This window comes from Lampetra planeri, chromosome 11, assembly GCF_965212315.1.
Source record: "Lampetra planeri chromosome 11, kcLamPlan1.2.h2, whole genome shotgun sequence".
In the NCBI taxonomy this organism is placed as follows: domain Eukaryota; kingdom Metazoa; phylum Chordata; class Hyperoartia; order Petromyzontiformes; family Petromyzontidae; genus Lampetra; species Lampetra planeri.
Window position 1 is genome coordinate 15282688 of NC_136117.1, and position 18968 is coordinate 15301655.

The window sequence follows — 18968 nt, forward strand, 5'->3', positions numbered from 1 at the left end:
ATCGAGCAGTGGATAGGCCGTCACGCGCGATGGCGATGATGACGATCGATGATACCCTCGCGTGCATCGCGTCCGATTAGTGTCTGGGTTGCACGGTGTGAGGTCCGATGTTTCGTTGCACCCGATTGACGCTTCTTCAGGAGCTGAAAAAAGCTCCATTCGATTATCTGAAGAAGCGTGCGTAGCGAAACGTCGGACACCGTACCGAGCGGCGAGTGTTACGAGCAGGAAACAGAGAGGTGGTTGAAGACGATGACGGCGATGGTGGTGGTGATGGAATTGTTACCCAAATGATGGGTCTGTGGGCTCACGGTGCGAGTCACGGCCTCGCTTGGATTGTTGCAATTCCTTCACGCTTCACGCAAGAATTGTAAACGAGGGCGGCTCGAGCAGGCGAGCGAGTGGAAGCTGAGATGGTGGGCGGCGGCTCTGGCGGTGGCTCTGGAGGTGGCGGTGGTGGTGACGAAGCTGCTTTTGTGTTTGCGGTTGCAAGACGCAATATTTTGAATATTTCTCTCTTGGCGTGCGGGGTCGGAGTACGTCTCCTGATCGTGTGTGAGATTCCGGCACTGTGTTGGGGGCAGGGAACACATCTCTGTTCGTGCGGTTACCAAAGGGTTTCTGTGGCCGTGCGTTCAGAGTTCATAGGCGTCTACTTATATTCTTCTTCTGAAGTCACTCAACTCAGGTATAATAATGATATAATTAATTATTCTCAGCCTTTCTCTATCCACTGCTCGACTAAGTCTCCCCACACCTTGTTAGTATGGGTGTTGTTTGTTTGACCAAACTGTACTTCTCCATTCTTGAGTCCAGGATGAGTCCAGAAATGACTCGCCACTGATGTTGGCCGTGGGCTCTGACAGAACTCGGGCATGGCCCGGTTTGTGCCTCGCTGCGTTAACCGCTGCGCCACCCCTCTGCCACGCACACACAATGGGGGCTGTCGGAGGAAACCGTTCTGTGGAGGGTCACTCGGAGTCTGGTTGCGTCCACAACTTTGTTGATTTAGACTCATCTCGAGTTGGCACAAGCAACACGGTGGCTCGCGGTCTGAGGTGTGAACTCCTGCTCCAGAAGGCTGAGAGTTCAACTCCAGGTCAGGTCCATTCAGCTCATCGTCCCCATCGTGGATGTGAGTCATCATCATAGCTCGATTTGGCGAAATTCCTTTTGCGGCTCGCACGAAGCGGAGCGGTGCCGAGCGCTCGCGTGGACGGGCGAGAGGTTTCGGAGGTCGCGCTCGGGCGGGACGGTCTGCGGCTCGCCGCTCAGGGTGGTGCGCCGCTCGCTGCGAGCGGTCTGCATGGACGTTCCATCCTATCGTTCCGTCCCATCGTTCCATCCCATCGTTCCATCCCATCGTTCCATCCAATCGCGCGACACAAAAGCTGGGGAGAAAGACAACGAAACTAATCACATTGTTTCCCGGTCTTTGTCCGTCACGGGTGCATGGCAGACACAAGCAGATCGTGTCATTATTCATTCTATTTAGCCGTTTAACATTTGTCTAACACGCCCCCCCCCCCAACCTCCTTATGTCTGCTGTGACTCAAACCTCCGCGCAGCAGCCAACACAACCGCCACCACCACCACCACAACAACCACCACCGAGCGAGCTCCCCAGGGGCGCCCTTGGGCACGTGACCCTGTGTTAGACGAGGAGCCGTATTCACGCTGCACACTCAAGCGTGCCGCCGCGTCCGGTGGCACAAAGGAGCGCCAGCGCGGGATTCCACGCTCTCCTGCTCACTCTCGCTCTCTCGTTCCCTTGCTCGCTCACCGGCCTCTGAAGGGACGGGGTGGTCAGGGGTCGTGGTGAAGTTTGAAAGGCTCGTGTTCAGGGGTGGCCGGGTGAGGTCAGAGGTCAGAGACACTGAGCCGGCTCCGCTGGGAAACCTGGGCTCCAATCCGGGTTTTGGCCTCCCAACCACAGTGATGACACCGGGGCTCTGTGGCGCCAGACTTGTGTGGAGACCCATAGACTTCGACAGAGACGCGGCCTCACGTAGACATCCGTAGACTTGTGTAGACCCGAGTCGAGTTTGTTTGTGTCGCTAGGTGAGAACTCAAGAGAATAGAGGAATCTCTTTTGGCAAGAGTGACCCATAGACTTATATAGACACCCATAGATAAACTCATTGACTTACATAGACACCCATAGACTCACAGAGAGACCCATAGACTTGCATAGACTGAGTTGCGATTCAACTTGGTTCTCAAACGTAACATGTTGGTGATGTCAGCCCCGGTCATCAATAACTGCTAAAGAAAACCAAGTTTAATTATAAACTTCATTTGGCAAATGTCCAGCTCTGAGACCTAAATGTTTTGGTTTGATTGACAATCAAATATAGGCACGTGAGCATATCCGTTGTGTGCCATGAGACCCGCTCAGGTGAGTTAAGAAGTCGTTACTTGATATCACCTTCCAGGGCTGGTCTCCGGCACAGCGTGGTGCACTGCCAACTGCAGTGACCCGTGGTGGGAGTGCTGGTGGCGCAGTGACTAGTGCACAGAGGCCACCACTGCGCCACAAACCCCGCCATCTCAGGTGGGAAGTGACCCGATCCTGGGTTAGCCCACTTCACCTCTCGAACTGACCAGCTGTGGTGACGTATGGCCAAACAAGCCATTGTTGCTGACGCAGCAGCGTTGGTGGGGGTGGGAGGAGTAGGGCTTCATCCAGCAGTGGATGGTCAAGGCGTTGTGAACAGAAATTACGTCGATTCCACAGTTCGTATGTAATTGTGGAAAACAAGAGTCCACCATGTTGTTGTTGTGAAACGCCCCTGTGTGTGTTGAGCGAGCGTTGGAATGATGATGGGGGGAGGGAGGGGTGCAGGGAGGGGGAGAATGGGGGAGGGGATGGACGTGTGAGCGAGCGTGGGAGGGTGGACATAAATCACGGCTGACACAGGGGTCACGGCAGGGCCTCCTCGAGACCTCGCCGGCTCCGTGAAGCCGCCACCACTACCACCACCGCAGCCACCACCACCACAGCCACCACCACCACAATCGAACCGCCGCCCATCATCCGCCACGGGGTCGCGAAGCGCAAATCCTTCGCTTGCCACGGAGACCAGCACAACCCTCCCCCCCCCCCGGTGTTCTCTCTCTACACATCCCATCAGCCGCCACGGCCTTCTGCGAGTGCGTCAGAGGGGAGCGGTAGCGTCGCGGCTAGCGCTCTGCGCGACGAGTGCGCTAATAGCTCACGTGATGATTACGTGAAGCGATCTGCGGCCTCCCCTAGCTGGACTCAACTGAGTACCTGCTGCGGTGTGCAACCATCAGCACTGGGGAGACAAAGGCGGTCGGACGTAGTGCTGACCCACCCACCCCCACGTGTGTCGTGCCAGCCTGCGTAGGTGCTCGCCAACAGCACTTGCCCTAACCGTCTAATAAGGCTACATGGGGGATCTTTGTATATGCTATGCACGTGTGCTCACACGTGTGTGTGTGTGTGCGCGTGCTTACGACGCTGCGAGGTGCTCACATCTGCAGGAATTCCTCCGGCCGCGGAGCGGAGCCCGAAGAAATATTTCAATTAAAAAAAACGCCAATTCAGCGAGATGATTGTCACCACCGCCGGGGCGTAGCCGTCAGCAGGGTCAGGTTCCCACTGTGGGAATTCTGTTTCTGCCAACACGCGATGCGTCAATTTAATGGCCCCCCGCTCCCCACTGCCACGGGCGGTGTGCGCGCGTGTGCGCACGTGTGTGTGCGTGTGTGTGTGCGTGTGTGCGCGCGTGTGAGCACGTGTGGATAAAGGTGGCGCAGTGGCCAATGAGCTGCGCTACGAGCCCCGCGACCCGAGTTCGATTCCCGCTCACGGCCAACATCAGTGACGATTATCTGAACCGATCCTTGGCCTCTCCTAGGTCGACTCAGCCTCAAACGAGTGCCTGATGCGGTGTGTCAACATCGTCACTGGGGAGACAAAGGCGGCCGGCGTGGTGTTGGCCACCCACCGCCTCGTGTGCCGTGCCGGCCTTCACAGGTGCTGCTCGCTAACAGCACTTGCTCCTACAGTCGTTTAAGGATGAATGGGGGATCTTTGTGTGTTCGGTAGTGGAGCGGTCAGTGCGCTGCGCTACGAACCCAGTGGCCCAAATTAAATTCTCGCTTACAGCCAATATCGGTGACAAATATTTGAACCCGCCCTGGGCCTCCTCTAGGACGACTCGGCTTTAAATGAGTAAATCATCAGCATTGGGGGTGACTGAAGGGGCGTTGTGGGAGCGTGGTGCTGGCCACACACCACACCTTCATAGGTGCCACTCGCTCACAACGGCACCTGCCCCACCAGCCTGGTGAAGGCTACACGTGGTGGGATCTCCGTCTTCGTGGCGAGGTGTGTTGATTTGCGAGCGCGCTGATTGGGCGCTGGCGCCCGCGTGGCCCCGGCGATGAATGAAACCGCGCGCGGTCACTCGCGCCCGGGCACATCCACGCGCGGCGCAGCGCCAGGATATTTTAATGAGACATTTGCATGATTTATGTGATGTCATTACCGCTGCTCCGCCACGCTCCCTCCCGCCCGCTCCCTCGCCCGCACCACCCTCAGCCGTACACCTGGTTACGTTGCTTAGCAACGAGCAGAGCCGGCCGCTCGTTTTACACGATGGCATTTTGTCTGATTTTGGCCCCGGGTCAGAGCCGGATAACCCCTCCTGTGGGGAAGGACTCTCTTCCCAAGAGGTCTCAGAGTAGATGTCCCAAGACGTCCTCTGCTGCTGGCCATGATGAGCCAACCGACTGCTCAGTAACAAAATAAACAAGCGGCCAATAACGCTCCGCACGGCCTTCTGAGAATGTATCGTATAAGCAGCATTTGGTTCAGACATAATTAAATACATGGACCCGTCTCGAAATTCCTTGCCTCGTTAGGAGAGCCAGACTCGCGTGCATCAATGCTGGTGACCTGCCAGATGTGTAAAGCTCGTTGGATGCAAGACTGTGATGCACAGAACAATCAGCAGCGTCCTTGTGGAGATTCTAAATAAACAAACAACCCACTTGGGACCAGTGCGAACGGGGCTGGCACCTCCGGGGGAGATGGGAGATAACAAGGGACAGAGACACAGAAATAACAACAACAACAGCAGCAGCAGCAGCTTTGCACACTTTGTATCCGCGCCGCTCTCGGAGCGCACGGCGGTCATCGCGACGCGCGGGGAAGGTTGCCGTGCCTGATGCCAACAGGGCCGGGTGATGCTTCAAATGTGGACCGTGACGCCGACACAGTGGGCAAGCTTTATAATTTTTATTTTTTTAAGCGAACGACGTCGCGGGATCTTTAACGTCCAGCGCGAAGCGGGAGGCGCATGCTATTTTACGGTCGACACACCACCGCGGCAATAACCGGGGCGGCCCGCTGGATTCGAACCACGAGCCTCTCGCGACACCGCTGGGCCACGGCCTCGCCGCCCCCCCTCCCCCCATGGACTACCGGGAGCCGCGAGTGGCCTCGCGTCGGCTCCGGACGTCGCCTGCGACCCAAGGCGATCCGGAGTCGCGGCCACCGACGGAGCGGTGGCCACGGCAAGGAATGAGGTTCGGGGGAGTTTCACGAGGAGGGCGGCCGAGGGACGCCGCTGCCAAGGAGCCCCCCCCGCCGGGGCCCAGAGGCCCCCTCTGCCTCCGCGTGGGGGGGGGGTTTCGCCTTTCTGGCGCTAACATTCTCGGGATGACGGCGGCGGCGGTGGGCAGATTGCAGCGGAGGGGCTTTTATTATTGCTATCGCTACCTGTCAGGAAGAGGTGGTGTTATTGAATAGGAAAAAAATGTAATTAAGAGAGGGCGACGAAGTGACGGGTTTAATGGAGCATAAATCAACGTCAGCGGGGCCGCAATATCCGCACGTCACGTGACACCGCCCCTATTAGCCGCCGCTTAATTGAGGAGGGGCCGCTTCGGGGGGGGGGGGCAAGACAGCGGCAGTGGCCATGGGAACGGGCGCGAGCAAGGGCAGGGATCAGTGGCTACTCGCCACGCTCACCACGCTCACCACGCTCACCACGCTCACCACGCTCACCACGCTCACCACACTGGCCATGCTTAGCTATGCTCACCACGGTCACCACATTTGCCATGCTGGCCATGCTGACCACGGTGACCACACTGGCCACGCTCACCACGTTGGCCAAGCTCACCACACTCACCATGCTCACCACGCTCACCGCACTACGTGAGTCTATAGGTCTCTACATGAGAATATGGCTCTCTACACGAGTGTACGTCTCTGCGAGTCTGTGGGTCTTTGTGCGAGTTTGTGGGTCTCTGTGTGAGTGTGTGGGTCTCTGTGCGAGTCTGTGGGTGTCTGTGCGAGTTTGTGGGTCTCTTTGCGAGTCTGTGGGTCTCTGTGCGAGTCTGTGGGTGTCTGTGCGAGTTTGTGGGTCTCTTTGCGAGTCTGTGGGTCTCTGTGCGAGTCTCTGGGTCTCTGCGGCATCGATGAGGTCGACGGAGCCAACCAAACCTGAGCCGGTCCGCGGCCACGCGTGGCCCGCACGGCGCTGGCCCCCCCGTGCTTGCACACCGAGCGGGCGGCCGGTTCCTCCGCTCCTCTCCCCGTCCCGTCACGAGCTGCTGCTGCTGCTGGGTGCAGCTCGGGGTACACGCCAGCGCGAACATGCGGGCAGGTGGGGGGGTGCCAGCCATCGCATCTCCCCTGCTCCACCTGTGCGCGTGTGTTTGTTTTTGTTCAAACCCAGTTGCTGACGACAGGTCCAAAGGCTCAACACATCTCGCGGCCAGCAACAAACAGCACCGAATCCAAGCTGTAAAAGATGATAGAGTGCAGCGTTTCTTGATTTGAGCAAGGTTATTGTAAACACGTGGGATTAAAAACGACGATGATGAGGGCAAGGAATTCCAGAGGGGAGCAGTGCAGTGTGGTGAGTGTGTGGGTAAGTGGGTGTGTGGGTGAGTGAGTTGGCACAGTAGGGGGCACAGGTGGTGCATCAGCCAGTCATCTCGGTCATCTCAGTCAGTCGACCCGTGGCACCTGCTGGGTCTGCCCCGTGACCTGCCAGCGGGCGTTCGACACTTCACATGGCCTCAAGGTGCACATGGTCTGGCACAAGCGTCGTGGTGACGTCACCGCCACTTAGTGGCGAATGGTGGTTGTTGTTGTGTGGGTGAGCGAGTGTGTGGGTGAGCGAGTGTGTGGGTGAGTGTGTGTGTGGGTGAGTGGGGAGCAGTAGTGTAGTGGACTAGTGGTTCGCGCTCAGCGCTACGAAGCCAGCAACTCGAGTTCGATTCCTGCCCATGGCCAACACCAGAGACGATTATTTAAATCGGTCTTGGGCTTCCTCTAGGTCTAATCAGCCTCAAATGAGTACCTGGTGTGGTGTGTAGTAAACATCGCCACTAGGGAGACAAAGGCGGTCGGGCGTGGTGCTGGCCACACACCCTCTGGTGTGCAGTCTGTGAAGGCGATACGAGGGATCTTTGTCTTTAGGTGAGTGTGTGGGCGTGCGTGAGTGAGTGAGCGAGCGAGTGCTGGTTAGCACACTACGCGCGCGAGTGTTATGTGTGCGCCTTGTTGCTGTCATGCATCGGCGCAAAGCCCGCACATTTGCATCCCATTTGTGCGGGCATGCTGAGCGACGGTGACACGGGGAGACACAGGGACACGCGGTGACACACGGTGACACACGGGGAGACAGGAACACGCGGTGGCACGCGGTGGCACGCGGTGACACATGGGGTGTTTGTGTTTTCTGATGCGCCGTTGAGCCCGACGTTTTGACGTCTCACGACATATTCTGAAGAGGGTCCCTGGTACGAAACGTCGGACATCGTGTTGAATGACCCGCGGAACGACGGTAGACTCATGGGCGAGCTTCTCCTGCTGCACAGGAGGGGGGGGGGGGGTTGAAGCGTGAGTCCCCATTTAAATCCCTGAGCCAGTGGTGGAAACTCCACATGACTATTTCATTGACCCCGGAGGGAGGGCTGAGTCGTCATCCCCCAATCAGGATTCGAACTCACTGCTGCCCGCTAGCAGCCGCTCGCTCCCCCGCCCAGCCACCAGAAGCAATCATCGCTGAACAGCGGTGGATTAACGATTCGTGCGTCGGTTTTACCTGGCCTGGGGGGGGGGGGGTTCACAATGGTATCTCCCAACAAATCCCACCCCCAACACAGATTTTCTCAGTGGTGCGGTCCGGTGTGACCAGGCACCCGGGTCTCAGTGCACGCGTGCGTCCGTGCTTCCCCGTGCGTCCGTGCTTCCCCGTGCGTCCGTGCGTCTGTGTGTGCATCCGTGCGTCTGTGTGCGTCTGTGTGCATCCGTGCATCCCCGTGCGTCTGTGTGCGTCTGTGTGCATCCGTGCGTCCGCTCGCCCTGCTGCTCGCGACGTCGCTCTCTCCACGGCTTTGGCCCGCGGGAGCTTGTGCGCACGTGACACTTGATATTATCACCGCCTGCCACGGCTGACAGTAATTGATAACTTCTGACTGACCTGCGCCCCCGACAATCCTCAAAACTGGTTACGTGACATACGCCCGCGCGCGCTCCACCGGCTCATTGGCGGGTGACCGCCGAGGACATTTAAACTCCGGCGCTCGCTGGCGGCGTCATGCAAGGGGGGAATTAAAAGACTCGGACGGAGCGGGAGAATGCCACTTAATCGGAAACGTGATAATTTGACGGAGATTAATCACAAGTTGGGTGGACAGGTGGAGAAGTTGGGCTCGCATCGATTTTTTTTGAGCCGTTAACGTCGTTCTGCCCCGCTGGGGGAGTGAGCTCCATGTGGGCGCTGGGGAGAATCCAATCGGGATCCGCTCCACGATGATTGGATGAATCGCCACGTTGTTTGCGGGGTTCAGGATCACATTCACGATTCGATTTATTTATTTAACCCTGAATCTATAACGGCCGCAGGGGTTCTATCAGCCAGTCACATCAATCGTCAGCATCAGCAGCAACAGCCATGGTCGCTCCACTGCTGGATTAAGGCCTTCCCATGCTGTTGCAAATTCCGCACGGTTCTGCACAACAGCACTGTAAATCTCATTCCTGCCACGCGAGTTGACCTCATCGCTCCATCTCTGCGATGGTTGTCCTCTCGAGCGTGGGGTCGGGGGCTGGCCGCGGGCGGGGTGGGGTGTGTGCGGGGGGGGTGTAGGCGATTGCACCACCGGGTTGGGAAGGATGGTGGCTGTGCCGGCCTGATCCTATTAAGGTCGCTGTAAACTAATATAAACGAGCTGTAATCGGATAACGTGTGATTTACCGGCGCACATCCTTCACAGGCCCCAGGGTTAACGCTTCGCTGATAAGGCGCAGCTGTATTTACACAGAGGCCATTATTGGGTGACACAAGGCAGGGGCAGGCGTGCCGGTCGCGTTTGGTAGGGCCGCCACCATCGCTTCAGCCGGGCTGTCTCAAAAACACTTCCCACACCGCGCCATCCCTCACCGAGAACCCTCCGGGTCGCTGGTCGACCGGAGTTTGCCGCACGTGACCAGTAGCAGCCACAGGCAGAGAGATCGGTATGCTGGATGTGGTGTGTCGAGTGCGTAAAAATGGTCACTGACCCGAAAAGACCCGGCTGAAATTAAGCTACGTGTAAATCTATGGATCTCTGCAATTCTACAAAAATCCACGCAAACCGCATTAATCGATGTGGGAGTTTGTGGGTCTCTATGTGAGTCTGTGGGTCTATATGAACCTCATGGCGGTACCCCGGGGTACCATAGTACCCCGGCTCTCGCACGATGTTCGTGATGCAGTCACTTTTAGTCTGTTGATGGTCGGCGATGCGGCAATTGACTCATCTCGACGAGCTGGGCACGATGCACCACTACGGTGCGTACCGCGCACGTTCAGGGTTTCGGCGCAATCGTCCTCGCTGCGTTTCGACATCGCGGAGTGTGGCTCCGATGTCGGATTCATTGGTACCCCAGTCGCGGAGTGAAGTACAACTCTGGGAAAAAATAGTGTCCCAGAAATAACATATTTAATTGCTTCGGCCATTTGGTGTTATTTGGTACCCCGGGGTACCGCCATAAGGATCACGTGTAAATCCAGGGCTTACTTCCTCACACATGTCTCCGGGTCGACGGTCGATTGCAGTATGTCGCACGTGACTCGTAGCCTCGGCTGTGAGCGATGCTGGATGTGGTCCGCTGGCTGCAGAAATATTTGTTTTCTTGGAGATGAAGGCGGCCGAGGTCGGCTGTAATTGGTCGGTTTGCGGCACGGTCCCCGATTCCCACGAACGCTTCTGCTCGGTGGACGCTCCTCGCGGAACGTTGCCGATTTCGGGCGATATCTTCGTCAACGGCAATTGGGCAAATTGCCAAGACGATGAGATGCGTCTCGGCTGCTTCGTCGCGATGGGAATCTGCCCGCGGTGATATCTCGCGGCATTTAAGCCTGAAATGTCGCCCGGGCTGGGCCGCGCATCCTCCACCCCGCGCGCCCCGGATCGACAGAGCGGCTCTTGTTGCTCTCACCGTTTTCAGCCATTCTCTATCCACCGCTGGATGGAGGTGGTGCTGTTTTGGTGGAATTTACGTCTCGTGCGTGCTGTTTCATGACAATTTGTTGATCTGCAAGGGGAATATGACTCTCTACCAATAACACAATTTAAAATTATAATAATTTACAGCCCTGGGTTTTTGATGCTGGGTGAAGGTCACGTAGGTTTTGTGACCATACTTCACTACATGGGTCAGTGCAGGTTGGGGAAAGGGAAGGTATCACCGAAACCAAGTCGGATATCACTCGTCAAAGATGTTAGTCATCACTGGGAATCGGATCGCTCGGTTCACAGTACAGCTGTGCCAACCACTGCACCACCACTCCCGCACAGTTCAATCTTTGGAAATGTCGTGAGATACCCGTAAAGCATCATGATTCATATTAATTCCTTCCTCGGCTCAATAAAGTGAGTACCACTGTCGGAAATCAACATCGATGGTCCTGTACACGGCAGTGCATTGTGGATGTACACGGTGGTGTCTCGAGACGCGGGAGAGAAGGGGTTGGCCATACGCAGAGAAGAGGAGGGAGGTCTCGAGCCCGCAGTTGGAAGAGGGGCAGGGAGCCGACATCACGGGTGGCTGAGTTCCAGGCCGCGGGTGCAGCAGAGGAGAATGGGCGACCTCCCGCTGCGAGCGAACGTCGATGGGGGCTCGGGCCTCGTGACTCACGAGGCAGAGGGGCGACACCCGTGCCGCGACTCGCACTGGATACATCATCTTCTTTTTGTCGTGGGAAGCCGCCGGTGCTTGTCCTATGGTGTTGACTGGTCCTCGACGTAGGAATGTGGAATTTCCACCGCTGACTAGAGACCACCACCAGCGACGGCGGCCCTCACCGCCCCGTGCTCGTTCGAGCGAGGAGAGGGTTATGAATGGCCGCGAGGCACTGGGCGCTGGAACTCTCCGGCTCCGCAGGTTTCGTCCGCACTTTTGAGCCGCCCGACCACCGACACCCGATATCCAACTGACGTCAGCCTCCAAACGTGTATCCGAGATGTGTCAGAAGACAATAACACTCTCCGCTTCTTCCTCCTCCTCCTCGTCGTCTTCTTCGTCATCATGGTCACGTGCGCTGCATTTTTAAGGAAGTGGAACAGAAACAGCCAGCCTTGAAAATAAATCGATGGGAGATCAGTGTGGAGGGAAGATTTGCACGGAAGATAGCGCTGCCACTTTGTGCGTACGTGTGGAGGAGTGTGTGCGTGTGTGGCGGAGTGTGTGTGTGTTTGGAGTGTGTTGCGTGTGTGTCTTGCGTTTTGTGGGAAGGAGTGCGTGTGTGTGTGGAGGAGTGTGTAGTGTGTGCGTGTGTGTGTTGCGTTTTGTGGGAAGGAGTGCGTGTGGAGGAGTGTGTGCGTGGGTGTATGTGTTTCGGCTACATGGAGATCTTTGTCTTTGCGCACGTGGTCGTCTCAGCCTCAGTGACTACCAAATGCGGTGTGTAAACATCGCCTCGGGTGTGGTGCTGGTCACCCCTCATGTGCCGTGACGGCGGCCTTCATAGGTGACCTCTTACTGTACGAGGTGTCCTGTGGAGTGGTTAGTGCACTACTAAATTAACCAGTTGTGGGCCTCTCCTAGGTCGACTCAGCCTTAAATGTTAACCTGGAGCCGTGTGTAAACATGAGGACAAGGCTATACGGGGGACCTTTGTATAATGTATACCGCTCTCACACCCAGGTGCTCACTCACACGTACAAAACATTACAAAGATCCACCGTACAATCTTTTGGGGCATGAGTGCTGTTAGCGAGCACCTATTAAGGCCGGCGCGGAGCACAAAGGTGGTGGGTGGCCAGCACCACGCCCGGTCGCCTTTGTCTCTTTTAGTGGCGATGTTTACACATCGCACCAGGTACTAATTTGAGGCTGAGTCGACCTGGGGGAGGCCCAGGACCGGCTTATCAGAATGCTTTCGATTTGAGTGGCTACGATGAGGCTGGGTGAGCGGAGCGCGGATGATAGGATGGGTACCTTGAGGCGGACATTCTCCGCTAATGGTCCCTTGGTATATCGCGGTGAGGCTATGCATATGTGTGTGAGTGTTTCTAAGTGTGTGGGTGCACGTGTGTGTGCGTCAAGAGGTACGAACCTGACGACCCGGTGTCGATTCCTGCTCACAGCCAACTTCGGTCACGAATATCTGAACCGGTACAGGGCCTCCCCTAGATCGACTCGGCATTAAATGAGTATCTAGTGCGGTGTGTGTATGTGTCACACATCAGCACCCCCTCGTGTGCCATGCCGGCCTTCAAAGGTGCTACTCGCGAACAGCACTTGCCCGAATAGGTTGTTGGAGCCTATTTGGGAGATCTTTGTCAATAGGTGTGTGTGTTACGTTGATGTGTTTGTGTTTGTTAATGTGCACAAACGCACGGGGAGCGGTGGCCCCGCGATGAGCTGCACCGCACTACGTCAGTGGGGATACCACCGCACCGGCCCCGCGCCTCCCCTCCGTCGACTCGGCAATCGGGGAGAGACAAAGGCGGCCGGGCGCGACGCTGCCGCACCGCGACCTTCGCACGCTGCTGGGGCCTGAGAAGGCACTCGTTGGGGAGCACTTGCCCCGTCGTCACGCCGGGGGGACCTTTGTCTGTGCGCAGGTGACGCGGGTGCCGGTGGAGCAGTGCGAGCAGTACACCAGCTGCGGGAGCTGCCTGGGCTCGGGAGACCCACACTGCGGGTGGTGCGTGCTGCACAGCAAGTAAGTGACACGCACACCGCCCCAGGTACTCATTTGAGGCTGAGTCAACCTGGGGGAGGCCCAGGATCGATTCAGATAATCGTCGCTGGTGTTGGCTGTAGAGCGGGAATCAAACTCGGGTCGCGGGATTCATAGTGCAGCGCGCTAACCGCTGCACCACCATTATACTCGTGTGTGTGTGTGTGTACAGGCTGTGCACGTGTGTGTGCTCTACACGTGTGTGTGCTCTACACGTGTGTGTGCCCTACACGTGTGTGTGCTCTACACGTGTGTGTGCTCTACACGTGTGTGTATGTGTAGGCTGTGCACGTGTGTGCTGTGCTGGCCTTCATAGGTGCTCGCTAACAGCACTTGCCCCAATAGTCTGTTAAGGCTCTATGGGAATCTTTCTCTTTGTTTGTGCCCTCATTTGAAACATCACTGGACAAATCTGCCATCACTCCAATTATCGCAAAAAAATTATCTCAGCAAAATTCGCGCACGATAAATTTATCTCTCGAATTGATTTTTTTGCTCACGTTGGTATCTTGAAGAAGGGCTGTCAACTGAAAAGCATTCCTTTAAGAGAGGATATTCTCGCACACACACACACACACATGCACACACACGCATACACACGCACACACGCACGCACACACGCACGCACACATGCACGCACGCACACACATGCGCACACTTTTGGGGAATGTGCTGTGAGCCAGCACCGATTAGGGCAGGCATGGCACACGGAGGGGGTGGGTTGCCAGCACCACGCCTGGCCATCTACACAAAAAAAACACAAACAACAACCGCCATTTGCCCATAAGTGACGGTGACATCACCACGTCGCCTGTACCAGGCCAGGTGCACTTTGAGGCGGCGTGAAGTGTTGAAGGCTCGCTGACAGGAGGTCTTGGGACAGACCCAGGTGCCATGTGTTGGCTGACTGAGATGACCAGTAGATGCACCAGCTGTACCCCCTACTATGCCAACTTGCTGTATTTTAGCCGCCCATTGCTCCGCTCGTTGTTGTGAGCGTCACTCCTCTGCCCTCCGTTGTTGCTGGAGGCCAACTGCCAAGTAGCAGTGTCCTTCATGAGCCTCCTCTAAAGAGGATGATCTTGACACCGCTGGTACCAGTCGTCGGCAAATCCACTCAGCTCCACATCATCCCGTACCACATCACTCCATCTCCTCTCCAGCCCGTGTCGTGCCCGTTTAGCCCCCTCTATGCGGCCAAACAGAAACTGCTTGGGCATGCGGTGGCTGGGCATGCGGGCTACATGGCCCAGCTTATGCAGCCTTGCCTGCCGGAGGAGCTCACCGATGGGACTTTGTCCAGATCTTTCAAAGATTTGGGAGCTCCTCACACAATCCATCCTGGTTAAACCCAGGATGGATTGTAGGCAGGCCAGCCTGAATGTTTTTGACTGGAGCAGATGTTCCATTAGAGTGGTACACACTCAAACAGACACACACATACTTACACACACACGTGGACACTTACACAGAGGCTCTCTCATACACATACAATGCAATGTAATTTGGTTTTATACAGTATCTCACAATGCACACAAAGACACGTACACCGACGCATTCACACAGACACACACACGTATATGTGAACACACACATACATACAAACATGCCCCACACAAAGACACACACACATACATATGCCCATGCACACAAAGACCCCCCTTATAGCCTTAACAGACTGTTGGGACAAATTATGTTAGCGAGCACCTATGAAGGCCAGCACGGCACACGAGGGGTGGGTGGCCAGCACCACGCCCGGCTGCCTTTATATCCCAAGTGGAGATGTTTACATACCGCACCAGGTTTGAGGCTGAATTGACCGAGGTGGAAACCAAGGAAAGGTTCAAATAATTGTCACTGGTATTGTTCGTGAGCGGGAATCGAACTTTGGTTGCCGGGTTTATAGCGCAGTGCACTAATCGCTGCGCCACCACTCCCCCCACCCAAGTAAACACACACACACGCCCCCTCCGTGAGCACATTCTCAGTGTCGCGGCAAACTCGCCCCCTCCCTCTATCCACTCGCTCACCCGCTCACTCCATCTCTGCGCTCGCTCCGTCTCTTCTCTCGCCCCGTCTCTGCGCTCCCCCCGTCTCTCCGCTCCCCCCATCTCACCACTCCCCCCATCTCACCACTCGCCCACTCTTTCCACTCGCTCACCCGCTCACCCCATCTCTCCGCTCACCCCATTTCTCCGCTCACCCCATCTCTCCGCTCACCCCATCTGTCCGCTCACCCCATTTCTCCGCTCACCCCATCTCTCCGCTCACCCCATCTCTCCGCTCACCCCATCTCTCCGCTCACCCCATCTCTCCGCTCACCCCATCTCTCCGCTCACCCCATCTCTCCGCTCTCCCCGTCTCTCCGAGAAACGATAGCGCGACGCAAGAATGCGACGGGGCCGACCTTTTGTCCTCGTGAAGGCCGCCCGGCGCCTGCCCCTTTGCTGCTGCCGCTGTTGTTGTCCTCCCTGCTGCGCCGGTGGCGATGCGCTCGCGCCTCGGCCGTAGCTGTTGAGATGCGTGGGGCCGGGCGGCTTGGGGGCTCACAATGGCCGTGTCGGAGCCACCGAGCCAGCGCCGGTTGGCGGTACCGGATTTCAGATTTGAGTTCTGGCCACGAGAGTTCAATCCGGGCTCTCGAGCGAGAGCGAGCTTTATGTTCTCAGTCCGGCCACGAAAATCTGCACAAAAGAGAGAATGTTGTACTTTATTAGGGGTCTTCAAGCTGTGAGAATAAATAAAATATGTTATTAATGCGACCATGCGATGAATAGGGCTTGCGAATAGCGCACGGCCGTGGACAGGATAGAGGTCCATTGATGGGATATCTCTCGTATTGACACGGGGTTATTCTTCAAGGACTTTCCACTGACACAAGCACGTGCACTGCTCACTAGTACAACGATTGGAATACGGTTGAGAGAGAGAGGAAACAATTACAAAAGAAGAGAAGAGTGGGAGCTAATCAGGGCACAAGTGGGCAGCGCCTCCATACCCCCCGCCCACCCCACACCCTTGCCGACCTGAGTTGGACCCCAGGGTATGGGATGTGTGGCAGGGGTTGTTGGGGTGTGACCACACCGCGAGGTCAGCCGGCACCCAACGCCCGGAGGTCACGGTGCCGCGAGCCGAGGGGTCACGTTGCCGATCGCTGTACGCTCGTGAAAAGCTCTCCAAACGTCAACGCAGTCGAAGAGAAACAACGGCGGTTTATTCCGTTGGCGAAAATGTCGTCTCTGATGGCTTCTTAAGAGCGCATTTGTCTCGTAGTTATTTTATTTTATTTTTTCAACTCTAACCTGGTCCTCTCCCAGAGGCGGTCACTCTCTCAGCCGATTCTCTCTCTCTCTGCCTCAGCCGCGTCTCTCCTCCCTCTCTCTGCCTCAGTCACGTCTCTCTCTCTCCATTCTCAAAGAGTGGTTGTTGTCTCAAACACCCATTTGTCAACTTTCCAAGTTCACATTTTTTTTTGCCTTAATCAAAGCCCCCCACAGTTTTAAAGTGCCACCTCCCAAGCGTGAGTCTCTAAGGGTCTTTACGTGAGTCTCTGTGGCCACATCTCTTTTTTTATCTCTCTCCGCTCTGAAGGAGGGCCGTTGGCCGGAACGTCGGCACGCTTCGAGCGTTTCTTTCGCGAGGTAGCGGCGGCGGCGGCGGCCGGGGCGGCAGGCTCGCACGTTCCCACGCTGGCGTTCGCCCCGCGCCCGTGGCTCGGATACCGATCGCACGCGCGATAGCCCCCCCCCCCCACCGCACCCCCCCATCCCCCCCCACCTCCCTCAGCCCCCCCTGCCCGCTTCACCGACCCAACGCGCAAGGACGGGGAGCTGGGGTCAGCGTTGCCACCTGTCCAGGTTTTCTAAGGAAACTGCCGTCCTGAGAACTCTGTCGGACTTCCCGACGGTGCAGACGACGCGTTTAGCAGGAGCCGTCCCCCCCACTGCTGGCTTCGTGACTTCACCGTCTTCAGCGCCGCCGCTAGGCTTCAACACCCAGGAGAGCCTCAACACAACTCCTGCAGGAGGGTCCTGCTGGGTTTTGGGAGTAATCTTGTACATCTTGTGCGGTGCCCACTGTCACTCAGCGCATTCTACATCAGAAATGTCACGCAAATCTGATTACGGGAAAGCCTTCCACGCTCTCCCACCCACTCTCCCGCCCGCTCAACACGCCCGCTCTCCCGCTTGCTCTCCTGCCCGGCGTTGATAAAGGAGATTGTCACCCCAATGGTTAATGTGCACTTTTTGCTCGAGCTGGTGCAGTGGGGCTCAGAGAAATGTAGGGAAGGAAGTTGGGGGGTGAGTGAATGAGTGAATGAGTGAGTGTGTAATCATGCACGTGCCTAGGTGTGCTGTTCAGGCCTTCGTAGGTGCTGCTCGCGAACAGCACTTGCCCTGACAGTGTGTTGAGGCTACACGGGGGATCTTTGTCTGTTTTGCGTAGGTGCTCGAGGAAAGACCGCTGCCCCCGCTCCGGCGAGCCGCGGCGGTTCGCTGTGGAGGTGGCGCAGTGCGTGCGGCTCACTGTGAGGCCCACCAACATCTCGGTCAGCGTGTCCAGCGTGCAGGTCCGTGCACACGCACCAACCCCGCCGTCACCGCCGCCACCATCGTCACCACCGTCGTCACCACCGTCGATAACATCCACAGCATCTCTCGCTCAATCGCCGCGTCGCCCGTGGCACACGGCTCTGCGCACGTGCCGCTTGCCCTAAACAAACACGGCGGCAAATAAATAAATGAACAACCCGGCCAGAGTCGGGCGTAATAAATAATAAAGGCACACGCACACACACACACACGCACACACACGCACGCACATGCACGCGCACACACGCACACACACACACGCACACACGCACATGGTCGGACAGGGAGCAGGCGAAGAGCTGGCGCTAACAAGCAGATGAAACGGCGCTCACGCGTCTCTCTCCGTCACCCTAAAATCCTTATCCCTCCCTCCCCCATTTTCCACCTCCACTACCGCCACCACCGCCACCACCGCTACCACAACCACCGCCGTGCCGATAACCTGTGAACTGCGATTGCGACGAGCGAGCGAGCGTACGTTAGCGCTCCGGCCGTGTTTTAATTTCAGATCTTACGCCGCTAAATGATGTCCCGAGATGATGGCATCCCCCCCACCCTGCACCCTCCATGTCCCCCGTGGCCCCTTTCTTGCTCGGTGCACCGCTGCTTCCAATGCCGGTTACGAGGTGCTGCTGCTGCTAGCGCCACGGCGGTGCCACGGTCGCGCCGCTTTGTTGGTGCACTGCGATCGTGGACGATGCTGGATGCTCCCGCCGATTGGTGGATGAGTCACGGCGGTGATGGTGGTGATGGGTGATGGTGGTGCTGGGTGGAGTGGTTGGGGAGTGGTTGGGGAGTGGTGGTGCAGCGGCGACCCAGGTACAAATCCCGCTCACGGCTCACACCAGCGGTGATGATCTGAACCGGTCCTGGTTAGAGACTCGCACAGAGACCCATATAGACTCACATCGAAATTCACTTCAGCCGGGTCTATCCGGGTCAGCGACCCAGATAATATCTCCACACTCGGCACACCACATCCAGTCTAAGTAAGAGAAGAATCCCCGGTAGACTCGACACGCCCATCGACCGGGTGAGCCTTTAAAATACTTCTTTGACCTTTTGACGTGGCGGCAGCGGTGACATGGCGATCGTTCTTGGTTGTCAACGGCGACGGCGTAGGTGGCGGCCGTGCCGATGGCAGCGATGACGA

At 57.0% G+C, this 18968-nt stretch overlaps 1 protein-coding gene across 1 annotated transcript in view; it reads left to right on the forward strand.

Moving 5' to 3' along the window:
• Window positions 1-18968, forward strand: part of LOC144721400 (plexin-A1-like) — a 136029-nt gene that overhangs the window by 56900 nt on the left and 60161 nt on the right. Inside the window, exons 5-6 of the mRNA XM_078598997.1 lie at window positions 13105-13205; window positions 17670-17793. Of these exons, the coding sequence (XP_078455123.1) occupies window positions 13105-13205; window positions 17670-17793 (225 nt within the window). The remainder of the gene's footprint in view (window positions 1-13104; window positions 13206-17669; window positions 17794-18968) is intronic.